This window comes from Pseudopipra pipra, chromosome 6 (genome assembly GCF_036250125.1).
Source record: "Pseudopipra pipra isolate bDixPip1 chromosome 6, bDixPip1.hap1, whole genome shotgun sequence".
Taxonomy (NCBI): domain Eukaryota; kingdom Metazoa; phylum Chordata; class Aves; order Passeriformes; family Pipridae; genus Pseudopipra; species Pseudopipra pipra.
Window position 1 is genome coordinate 23,120,035 of NC_087554.1, and position 12,190 is coordinate 23,132,224.

Sequence of the window (12,190 nt, forward strand, 5' to 3'; positions counted from 1 at the left end):
TAGCTGATGGTCACGACTCCTGCCAAAAGTTGCAGTCTAGCCAGACACTGCAAGACTTGTACTTACATTCTGAATGCCAGCCTCTCTTCTAAAGCTTCAGTTAGCTTTATAAGCATGAGGCTCATCTTTATCCATATCAATGCATATCCTTCTTTGAATCCTATTAAGCTTTTGTCCTCAATTAAGTTTTGTGGTAAGTAGTCCCATAGTCTGAATATGGGAGAGCGCTTTCTTTTATCAGATCTAAATTTCAGTCTTTCATTTAAATAAGTGTCATCTTTCTTTTGTATGCTGAGAGGATAAATCAAGATCTTGATCTTTTTCATTCATTAGTTTGTATACTCTTATCATGGGTGCTCTTAATAGTCTCTTAAATAAGTAAATCAATGTATCAGGGTGGCTTTTTTTTTCCTTCTCCTCCCCTTCCTTAAATCATCAGGTTCTTAATATTTGTACTGTATTTGGAGGGATAAAAATGTTCTGTAGACTGTGATAAAGATTTCGGTGGTGGTGAAGGATCTATCCCTGCCATTCCCAGAATTCTGTTCTTTGGCTAGTTTTGGTGACTGCTGCACAAAAAAACTCCCTCCTTGTTCAAGTTTTTCATGGAGGGGATAGTTGGAGACCCACAAGATTTGTGATTAATTTGCATTATTTTCTTTAGTATGCATTCTCGGTTATTGATGCACTGTTAATATTGATTTTTCATCTGCCATTCTGTAGTCTGTTCACAAAGCAGCCTAAGCTCTTTAAAAAGTTCCTTATAGTATTCTCCAATCTGGTAATATCTTAAAAACTGCATAAATACTCGTTTGACTGCTGATCTCCATTTGAGCTCATGAATAAATACCACAGTCACCACCTGTCTTGATATGAAAAACTTCTAGCATCCACTGTTAATCTGTGGCTGTCTTGAAAATTCATGATTAATTTGTGGTCTTATGTTTTCTATGCTACGTATTTTGATCCACGTTACTACTTTATTTCTCCAACCAAGGCTTGCAGGGCACTGAGAAATACAATGAACTTTGGCAAAGGTGTCTGAAATCCTGAATAATGGAAATTATTCTTTTCTGTCACATTTGCCATTTCATTCCTAGAGGCAAATCAATCACAGATGTAATTCACACTTATATCATGGCAGAAACCATGTTGGTTTGAATCTATTGTCGTGATTTCTAAAGTGTTTATATTGCTTTAATTTTTAATGGTCACTTAAATTACTGTTTGTTTTTAGGATGGTTACTTAAATCATTGTGGCAGCAGTGGCATAGGGTATACTTAGATGAACACATATGATGAGAAACTCACATGTAAATCTGTAGGAGCTGAGCAGTGTGGTGCCTACCTGCATGAATGTTCTCACTGCACTAAACACAGCATACTTAGTATGTTCAGGTAAACTGGCTTGAATTTACAACAGGGTAGGAAGAAGCAGAGACGTGTCTTTCACTATGTTGGACTGTCTCATAGCACCTTCTAACAGTGTAATTGCCCTAATTTGCATGAAACTTTTAAAAAAATTCTTTTTTCTACCTAGCACTAAATATGTCTGGTTTTTAGGTAAAACTAGTCTTAGAAATAGACATGGTCCAAATCAGTCTGTATTGGGTAATGCAGGAGTCTTTCTGTCCTACCTGCATATGCTTTAGAACTGCTTTGCAGAGCAGATGGTGGCTAATTTCTTGTATCTTTAACAAAATATTATTGTTTATAACCTTCAATGTTACTGTAATGCAACTGTAAAACAACTCTTACTTTCTGTGTCCACTGAATATCTTCCATAATTATTAAAACATTTCTGTATTTGAGCAGTAGGTTCAGATGCTTCTTATCTTGAAGATCCATCGTGAGGTAACATTTAGAAGATGAAAGGAATTATCAAAGTGTAAATTATACAACAAACCTGTGTTGCCATTTCTGTACCTTATCCCAAGATTTAGAAGTTCCTCTCGAACTTGCGCCAGCTTGACTCAATGGTTTTGCATAGTTTAGCCCAGTGTGTGCCTGTGTGTATATAAGTATAGCTTTGATTCTCTTGCTCTATTGACCTTGAAGTTGTACTTGATTTATACCAGCTGCTTGGATATTTAGAACTGTGCATGAAGTAAATTTCAGTTTAGGATTTGGTTGGGGGTTTTTAAACAGATCCTAATCTGAATTGCATCCTAAAAGGTTTGTTTTAGGCTTGCTGTAATTATCTGAAACATCAAATATGTTTCCTTTATTTCATGATAACATATCTTTGCTTCCTTTCAGATCAAAAGGGATAATCCTGAATATCGCATCAGCTGCTGGGATGTATCCAACTCCACTACTGACTCTTTACTCTGCAACCAAGGTAAGTGTTCTTTTCCACACTAAAGTGTCAAACATAGGCCAACACTTACAGGAATAAATGTTTTGGTGTCCATCTAGTGGTGCTTTCATGAACTAAAAGTGCAGAGTTTCTACCTTGACTTTTTCCAATAGTGGAAGGTTGAGAGAAAACTGAGTGCAAGGGTTTATTGACATGGAAATGACTGTTTTATATATTTCCTCATGCATTACATTTTTACATGGAAAAGGATGCTAGTGTACCAAGCAAGCTTAGTGGGAGGCTGAGAAAGAACACTGACTAAGTTTAACACATGTTATTATTATTTTGATTTTGAGACTTTTTTTCTCCTAAATTCTGTGATGATTCTATGATCTACATTTCATCTTAAATTTTTCTGCTCTGGTTTGTCTTTGTGTCATTGGGACAGTTTCGGTTTTTTGCAGCTGGTCTTATTTTTTTCCCCAAAGATAATTACAGGGAATTCTAAAACATCCCCCTAAAATATCTCCAGTGAATGCCGTAAAGACAGTATGGGTACACAGTATGGAACTGAAGCATATGGGGTAAAACTGAATGCAAGAGACATTTACACTGGTGTTAAAGCAATATGGCACTACAGCTTTTTCAGCCATCCCTGGTAATTACCTGAAATACTCCCAGGGTTTCAGAGTCTAAGCAGAACCTTGTCAGGATGAAGAAACCTTCAGTAGTGTCATTCACATCAGAACAGACCTACGTGTTCTCTAGACTTTCAGTAATGTCTTCATACTCCCAGAAAGGAGTTGATGCACGCTATTTTATTCATACTAAAGGAGAGGATATTTAAGTTTAGAAGTCTGAGGTGGTTTTAGCTGATAGAATTTCTTCTTGAAATAGCTGTTTCCTGAGAGGACAGTTCTTTGTTTTAATACAAGTGGTCACTTTTGTTGTGGCGATGCCTTCAGCTTTATGGAATGAATTGAGCATCTGATTTTAGTGATAATATCCCTTACGCTGCCTTGGTTAGTCTTTTTTTCAATGGGAATCTCAAATATTTCTTCCCCTCCACCTAGAAGCTAAATTACAGGTCAAGTAATCTGCCTATTCTCAGCACTGCTCATCTTCTACCACAGCAAGATTAGTAAGCATGAAAGTGACTCCCCTAATGTAGCTATAGAAAGACTGTATCTGCAATTTCTAGTTTTTTTTTTCCCCCTCATCTATATAGAGGGGGTTTAAAGCATAGTATCCTTCAGGTCTAAGTCAATGACTTTGACTAAATAGCAGGAACAGATGCAGTCCAACTCTTTAACCTTCCTGTGGAGAATTCCCTAGTTTACAATGAAATGAGACACTTTTAAAGGAATCATAATGCTATTTTCTGACAGGTTTACCTATCTACCTGTGTTAATGCTAATAAGAAGTGAAATATGATTATACCTTCTCCTCCTTCCCTGTCATATCTTTAGTGTTTGGGTTTGATATTGGATATTTGGATATCCAAGGAGAAGAAATTTTCTCAAATGAAATGCTTATCTGCTTATTCAGGGAATGTTTACTTAGAGAGCATTCTTTAAGTTCACAATTTTTGGGAGACTTGAGCATCAGAAGTGGAAAACCTTTTAAAAAATGCTTCAAGAAGAAAAACTCCAAAGCTTATTTGTATACTGGAAGTTGCTTTTTCTTCTCGTATGAAATGAGCATTCTCTTTATGGCAAGCTCTTTGCAACCAGTAGAGATTAAAGTCTTTTTATACTGTATATTTGGAGCAGTATGTAATATCAGACTTCAGTCATGGAGGAATAGTTAGAAATTTGAATGATCAAAGCACTTTTATTAACATAATATAGTTCTTTTTAGTAGATTATCGGTATACTCTGTGCAGTTATCACACGTTGACCTGGCAGCTGTGTTCAGGGACTGCACTGAACTATTTGCATATCTATGCACATGCCTTATTGTTGTGAGAGGATGCCCAGCTCACTTGAATAGTTGCTCTAGACTAGACTTTCACACTTGTTCATGTTGAGTGCTGAATTTCATTACAAACTTAAGGGAAAGGGAGAAGAAAAGAACAATTGGACAGCAGATCAGCTTTTTTGGTTTAAGGAGCTTCCTTCTAGCTTGTACGTGCGACTTGAAGAATAAAAGGACCTATTTGCTACATAGCAAAACCTAGTTTTCTTTCAGATCTTGAGTATGCTCAGAAGAGTGTCCATAGAAAGAGACCAGTGGCATGGGAGTGTTTCTGTTGCTTCTTGTGTAGGCTGAGTGCAGTGGGATGACCTTGACAGGAGAAACACTGGGCGCTGCCAACTTCAAGTGCTAGTTTCAGTTAGGACTTTTGTTAAACCACCGGTGACATGGTGACCAAAGGAAGACTGTAAAACAGGTGCAGTACTAGAGCTTTGCTGTTTGTTTTGAAACTGGTCTGAAGAAACTGCTTCTTAAATACTTGAACCAATTTATTTAGTATTTATTTTAGCTTCAAGCATGGATAAGATAGCTTAGTTCGTTCAGTTGAGGTACTCCATTCATCCTAGTTGGTTGCATCATTTCATTAAAACAAGAACCATAGCAGAACCTGATATTTTGTCTCACTGGACTGCAGGAAGGAAAAGTGGAAAGGTGGTTTAGAAGAACTCGGGAAGTGGGAATCTACACTGGTTTGAACTTCTGAGTAGCCTTGGATTCTTAGGATAATAATTCCTGGCATGGTTATGGAGGCGGCTGAATGAGCTTTGAGGGCATCTTTAAGGCAGGTACTAACACCCACCTTTTAAGCCCTCTGACTTTTCTTTGAACTTTGAGTCTCATAATTTCTAAAACTTCCAGAAGTCTTGTAATTTCTAAAACTCCTCTTCTTCTTTGGAAGAGAATCTGTGAAGGTGGACTTGAGGACTAGGAAGAAGTAACACCATAGGGTGGCATTCTTAAAAGCATAAAGGCAGAAGACCAAGTGTTTAAACACTATGTTCTAAAAACCATGCACAAGAGAAACCCACTTAAATTACTCTTGAAAAAGTATAAGGAGGTGACATACGTAGTGAACAATGTGAACATAAAAGTCTTATTTTCCTTTTTTTTACCTAGGCTTTATATAACAAATCTAGTTCTTTTTTCTTCTAAATTTGCTTAGATTGAGCCTCGCTTCTGTAAAAATACTTCATAAACATAGGGTTTCTATTCTAATGGCATTGCTCTTATATGCAAAGTTTCATTGAGAACCTGAGGTTTTTCACTTTGAAAACAGGAACTCTGAAGGGTGATTCAAATATGCTTCAAAAAAACCGGCAGACTAGAGTTTTCATTTTAACTTGTAGCATGCTGCATGTTTCCGTTCTTTTCTCTCTAGGTTTTTGTGGATTACTTCTCCCAAGGCCTCCATGCAGAATACAAGAGCAAGGGCATTATTGTGCAGGTGAGTAGTTTGTTTCATGTAAGTGTGGTTACCACAGCAACATTGGTGTCTTGGTAACAAAAAGGAATCAGCATATTCTCTTATTCGTGACTGTGTGACACAGATTAAGGATAAACATTTCTTTTGATCCCATTAGCAGCTTTCTTACTTGGAAACAATGGGTCTTGGAGCAACAAAAATAATGGTTTGGTTTTGTGTGGATTTGGTTTGGGTTTTTAGCTCATGGTGCTATTTGAACCTTCATGTATAATGTGTTCCATAAAACTGTGCAACTCTGTAGAATATATCTTTATGCAATTTCATCTACTGGAATACACTTGTGGAGTGCATTTGTGCAGACATTCCATTGGTAACAGCTCAAAAGACTCGGATAGTAGAGTCCCTGCAGTGTCAGTGAATCAACTACAAGTGTAAGCATAGTTGAAGAATGAATGAAAGCATCAAATATCCTTTGTGTGTAGTGAACTGATCTAATTTTTCGTATTACTAATGAGTTTTGTTTCATGCTCCCCCTCATTTGTTTATCTTCCATGGTTTTATTTATTTTTTATGAGGCATAAAAGCAAACCAAACCAGTTTCTCACAGCTTTATAGGATTTTGTTTTAATATCACTTCTCACATACTCTTAGTTTTTGCTTCCAGCGTTGAAATTTCCAGTTTTGGCCACAACTACTGATCTTTTCATTGCTGATTAAACCTGTTCTCTCCAGAACAGGAGTTAGTTTGATAAAAGTCATATGAGATCTCTTACCTGTACTGTGAAGACACGGTATATCTTTTTAAAATTCATTTAGGGATCTTATGAACAGGATTAGCCTATGTCCATGTCTGTCATCCCTCTATTCTGTGTGGTGGTTCTCAAAACCATCTGAACTCTTGAGAGCACAACTTTTGTTACTGGCTAATAATATAGGGAAGTTGTTACCAGCTTAAGGCTATGTTACCTTTCTAGATGTGCTAGATTTTTTTTTCCTTAAAATATACTTAACAAAACAAGAACTTATTACTAGGAAATGTCCCAGTTCCTGAGGATGGATTGCATTAAGAAAAAAGACAATTGCTGGATGAGCTATTCCCATGCAGTCACTGACCCTATAATGGGAACCTCTTGTAAACCTAGATTTCACCTTATACTAAACATCTTAAGGAATACTCTTTATTTTGGGATCTGTTGGCAGTGGGGAGGAAAGGTAGCAAAGGTGGACCCTGAAAGCATTCTAACTGCTTGACTTTAGTTTTACAGTGATAACATTATAACATTACAGCTCTGAAAGCTTGACTTCTCCTTTGAGTGCTTGATTCTGTGCCCTAGCACTCTGGGATGTACCTTTAGCTAAACCAATGTGCACCAATGTGCATAAGATGGTAGCATTCTGAACAGGTACAGTTTCACCACAAAGGGTGGTTTTGTATGCTCTCAGTTTTTGAAGTGCATTAAGCTGGAGTAACTTGTAGTGGTTTTTGTCTCGTCTTACTTTCTCTTTTCACAGGGCTTCAGCCTCAAGCTGTCCAGCAACTCGTCAGTGTTTACCATGTGGCAAGTTCCTTACAGCTTTCTCTTCACTTTTACCCTCCTATATTATTTCTGTCTCTCCAGTGTGTTTCAAATTGTGTTACTTGCAGATTTAGCTTCATTATCAGGCAGCTGTTCTTCCGATCCGTTTCATCTACCTGCCATGTGGCCTTCTCTCAATCTGTGATCACAATCTCAAAATGAGACTGAAGGAACTGATAGAGTATTTCTCTTTCCTACATCAATAATATGAAGTCTTCTGGGAGGACTTCTTTCCTGCTGAAGTCTACGTACAAACTGTGAGGCACAGGCTCCTGTAGCTTCACTGGCAGTAGAGATGGTGTGAATTTTTGGGGGCGTGTTTTGTGGTACAGTATCTAACCTCTGCCTTTGTTTTCTGGTGTTTTCATAGCTACCTCAGTGTGAGAGTACTTAGGGACAGATACTTGCAGGAGAAAGAAGTGTCACATCTTTGAGATGTCTTGTTTCTGTGTGCGTTTGTCTCCTCCTCCCCAAATTTTGTCTAAATAGTACTCTATCAGTTTGAGACGAGAAAAAGGAGAAGCAGGTACCGTTTGTTTAAGACTATGGAAAAGGTAAATAACCCAGTAACTCATGCTTAGCTAAAGGCATTAAACACAGTATGAATGTATATGGTCTAGAAAAGATTTTCTAGCTTTTGAGTATAGATAAGCCAGGAAAAGGGTTTTCAGTGTCTTACATTTTTAAGATTATAAACAAATTAAAAATTTAATGTAGAATTCTGTATCTACATTTGTGTTTTCCTGTACAAAGCTTCACAGGTTGTGCTAAGCTGTCTTTTTGTGACTCCAGTGTTGGCTAAGGGTGCTGAATTCCTGACATTCTACATTTATCCCCTAAATGTAGACAGTGAATTGCCATTGAGTTATCTGGTTCTGATGATCAATAGCTGTCACGGCTTCAATTTGTTATGCTAATTTTATTGCAGTCCATGTCCTTGTTCTCTTGTTTCAGCCTAAGTCACTATAAACCACTAATGAATATTACAAGTACCTTCCTGTGAAGACTAGCTGATGTATCTCCTTCAATCCCTTAGGAAGACTGCATCCCTCTTAGATTATTTTTTTTTAAGTTAATCTCTGTGACCTTCAGATGCGTAGCACTTTTAATTCCAAACTTGCCCTTCCAGCTGAGATCATAATTTAAACCAGTTAACTTTTGCCATGCCAATACTTGCAAAGTACCACTGTGTGAAAAGTGTAAAAACGTGCTGGAGCGATTTTAGCAATTTCTTACTTTCAACACAAAATGTATCAGTCTTGTTCAAGAGGATTGCCTCCTGAGGAAGCTTAGTTTTGATAGTAATATAGTGCTTTTGTTCCAATGTAGCCATCTTTAGATTAAAAATATACTCTTCTGGCTGACAGGTCTACTTAATTTTACAGAAGCAGCACAGTATTAGCATGGCTTAAAATTCTGTATGTTTACATAGAGAAAAGAGGCAAAAGAAAAGGAATGAGGAATAAGTTGACAACGACTTTTCCCAAGATTTTTTGGGAAAGATCTCTCACTGAAAAGTTTCTGCAGACTTTCTGAAACCTTTGCTCTTTTACTATGTCTGAAAATATTGCTTGGTTCTTTGTACATTTCATTTAGTCTCTTTTGTAACTTCAGTTAGTTACTGGCATTTTCTCTATGTACTTTGTTACTATGCATAACAAAAGCCTAACAGTAGATACTTTCCCTACCTGTTTTCTTTTATTGTATCCACTACATAAAATATCAAATCACAAAATCATTAAAATATTCATTTAAAAGGATCTCTAAAAAGTTTTCTAACTTAACTCCTGTTCTCCCAGCAGTCGAATTGCCCAGCAATTAGCAGTGGGATTGCTGCTGATGCTAGGTCATGGGCTAGTCATGGCTTTATCCAGCCAAATCTTGGAAACCTTCAAGGACAGGGATGCTGTGAACTCTCTGGACAGCCTGTTTGAGTGTAGTACTGCTCTCCTAGCAAAAAGGCTTTCTCCCTAGCGTCCAGTCTGACAGCCTGCAGCCAAAATTGGCTCGTTATTCTATCTGGTGGCCACCACTAGCTTCCTTTTTACCTCACTGAACAGGCCCAGCTCTCTTTCCAGGTATTCACAAAAGTGTGCTGTTACCAAACTAATGTCTAATGGCATTGTCTTCCCGCGAAGTTTTTTAGCTTTGCCTTTTAGCTTTCCGTACAGGTCAGCTTTGGTTAATGCAATTCATTCATTTCCCCTTTGTGTCCCCCACTGTCCTTTTCCCCACATAGGAACTAGTAGGAAACTTCTTTGGCAACATCTGAGAGTTCAGATCTTTTTAATATCTTAAAAATAAGGTAAAATAGGTGATGAAATTGTGTAAACAAGCAATTCTGACTTTGGGGGACTTACTGTCATATGACTGTTCAGGACTTGAGATCTGACTTCTGACTTGAGATCTGACTTCAAGAACCTAATTCTAAGTCAGTTTTAATAAGCATCAGAGCTGTAAGCAGTAGCAAGTGTTTCAAGTGAGCAAGACTCATCATATTGCAGTGCAGGCTAGGCTTTCCCTGAATAAAGATGGTTATTTGGCCAGGTAGTGTGGGTTATATTTCTCTGAATGCAAAATGCTGAAACGCTTTAGGCAGTGAATTTTTGTTTTATTCTGTTATGTCAGTTTTAGATATGGTGCATGAATGTCTGAGTTTCTTGTGGGAAGGAAGAAGGGGGAAAACTAAATAGATTCAACAGGTCTCTTGATAGGAAGAGGGTAAATCTAATGTATCTAAAATAAAATACCCCTCTTTCTGTTTTTGGAGTGCACTTGGGAGAAGGAAAATGTTGGACTGTAATCCTGTGATTCTATGTGCCTTGAAATCTGTGGATGAATCCGGTAGTGCTACTATATGCTTGCTTTTTCAAGTATCCTCATGCACAGTTGTTTGCCCCTTCATGCTATCCAGTGGCTTAACTGGGTAATGCAGTTCACTTTTGAAGTCTGTTTTGAGCAGAGAAAGACAGAGAATAAATCATAACTGTTGTTATCCCCACTAAGTGTGGGGATGTTGCAAATATAATTTGGTGGTGAATAAGAAGCCTAGCATTTTAATTTTTTTAAAAACACCAGACTTAGAGATTCAGTTTAGGAGTGTAATCTGAAAAATAGATGAGGTTCACATTCTGGAGCTGAAATGAGGTATCTGTGCTGTTATGGTAACAGAATGAGTATTTTTCTTATCTAAGCATTCGTAGCTTTTGGTGACTTGAAAGGCAATGATAACTGCTTACACTTCTGAAATTTAAGTCTCCATGTTTTTCCTTTCCATTTGAAAGTGGACTCACGCAGTATATTTTTAAAAGTCCCATTTATAGAGAGAAGGGCATTGTTTTGATATTCTAAGGTGAAGAAATGAGCAGACATACCAATGTTTCCTGCTTGTGGTGGTCAAATTCCTGTTGAAATGTGCATGGCTATGGCATGGATAAGCACTCAATCAGAACTGAAGGAGTCCTTTCCCCCATGTGCTATGTTGCTGAGAGCATGATAGTAAACGTTTCTGAGGTCAAGCATGTGTGATTGTTGTTCTTCAAGAGACTAACATGGGGAAGCAAGTTTACAAACTACAACTTGCCAAAATATACTGATTCTTGGGATAGTATTCTCATTTGGAGAAGTGGACGCATACTTCTCGGGTATCTGCTGTAAAGGTGCATGAATGGTAGTGCTCACTAGATGAGCAATAGTGACCTTATGGATTGAATCACAAGTAGAGCCACCAACAGTGTCTTAGGAGGTCCTTGTCAAAGTGTTGGTAAAGTTCCAACCTTTCTAAGCCTGTGAGATATGGTATGTTTAATATCTAAGTGGCTATAGATAAGGGGTTTTTTTATTACATTTTTAGAGGCCTAAATTGAGGACAAGTTGAAAGCATTGCCAAAGCCATGACTATGAGGAAAGAGCATTGCTTCCTATTGTACAAGTGTATATGCATTTTCCTTTCCTTCTCAAGTAGCACGAGCTGGGGATAGGTGGAATGTGGTTTTGGATCCCCCAGGTCTATCTTGCCCTACCACAGACACGCCTTTGTGCTATCAACATCCCTCCATCAACAATATACCCATGCTGCTTCCTCTTGCTTTTTCATTATGGGCAGTTATGAGACCCAGCATCACTTTTTCTGTTGGTTCCAAACATTGCTATAAAAGCCCATTAACTGTGCTCTGTTTCTTCATCCTTCCTTACGTCCTTGAGTACTCTGGTACTGATAATCTCCTCCATCCTCTGAGCCCTGCTGTGGAGTTACACAATGTTTCAAGTCTCTTGGTGTTCTCTTTTCTTCTTACTCCTCCTGCCTTCCCCTTTGTCTCTGTACCAAACTGCAGAGTGGTTACTATAAAATCCCTGTCTTGGATTCTGTGCCTCCTTCCCAAGCAAACACTGGAAAGTTTACTACAGAGAAGCAACAGTAGAGCATTTTCTGTTAAGCACTTGGAATGAAGTTTTGTACTTGCAAGGTAAATTGTACAAACAGCTTTTCAACCATGTGCTTGCAGGAGCAGTTTTTCTAGGGCTTCAACTGGGGATGCTGACTGTCAACAGATCACTGAACTATGTCCAAATATGACCCGCAGGTTATCTGATTAAAAAAGTTTTTGATCTTACATTGTGATCCCATTATGATCTTAGAATTGAAAATAAGGCTGGCTTAAGCTAGAATCAGGTTATCTGATTTCCAATTACTTTAGTTCCTTGATGGATCTGTAAGTTAATCTGAAAGCATGCTCTACTTACCATGATTTTTCCTATGTGCAGAGTGTTCTACCATATTATGTGGCAACAAAAATGTCAAAAATCCGCACGCCGACCTTTGATAAGCCCAGTCCTGAAACATATGTCAGAGCTGCCTTGAGCACAGTAGGCCTGCAGTCCCGGACCAATGGGTGCCTACCTCATGCACTCATG

General features: G+C 38.0%; 1 protein-coding gene across 1 annotated transcript in view; it reads left to right on the forward strand.

Annotated features, from left to right (window-relative positions):
* The window catches only part of HSD17B12 (hydroxysteroid 17-beta dehydrogenase 12), an 85,243-nt gene that overhangs the window by 71,250 nt on the left and 1,803 nt on the right, over positions 1 to 12,190 (forward strand). The window contains exons 8-10 of the mRNA XM_064657802.1: positions 2,260 to 2,341; positions 5,655 to 5,720; positions 12,041 to 12,190. Coding sequence (XP_064513872.1) covers positions 2,260 to 2,341; positions 5,655 to 5,720; positions 12,041 to 12,190 — 298 coding nt within the window. The remainder of the gene's footprint in view (positions 1 to 2,259; positions 2,342 to 5,654; positions 5,721 to 12,040) is intronic.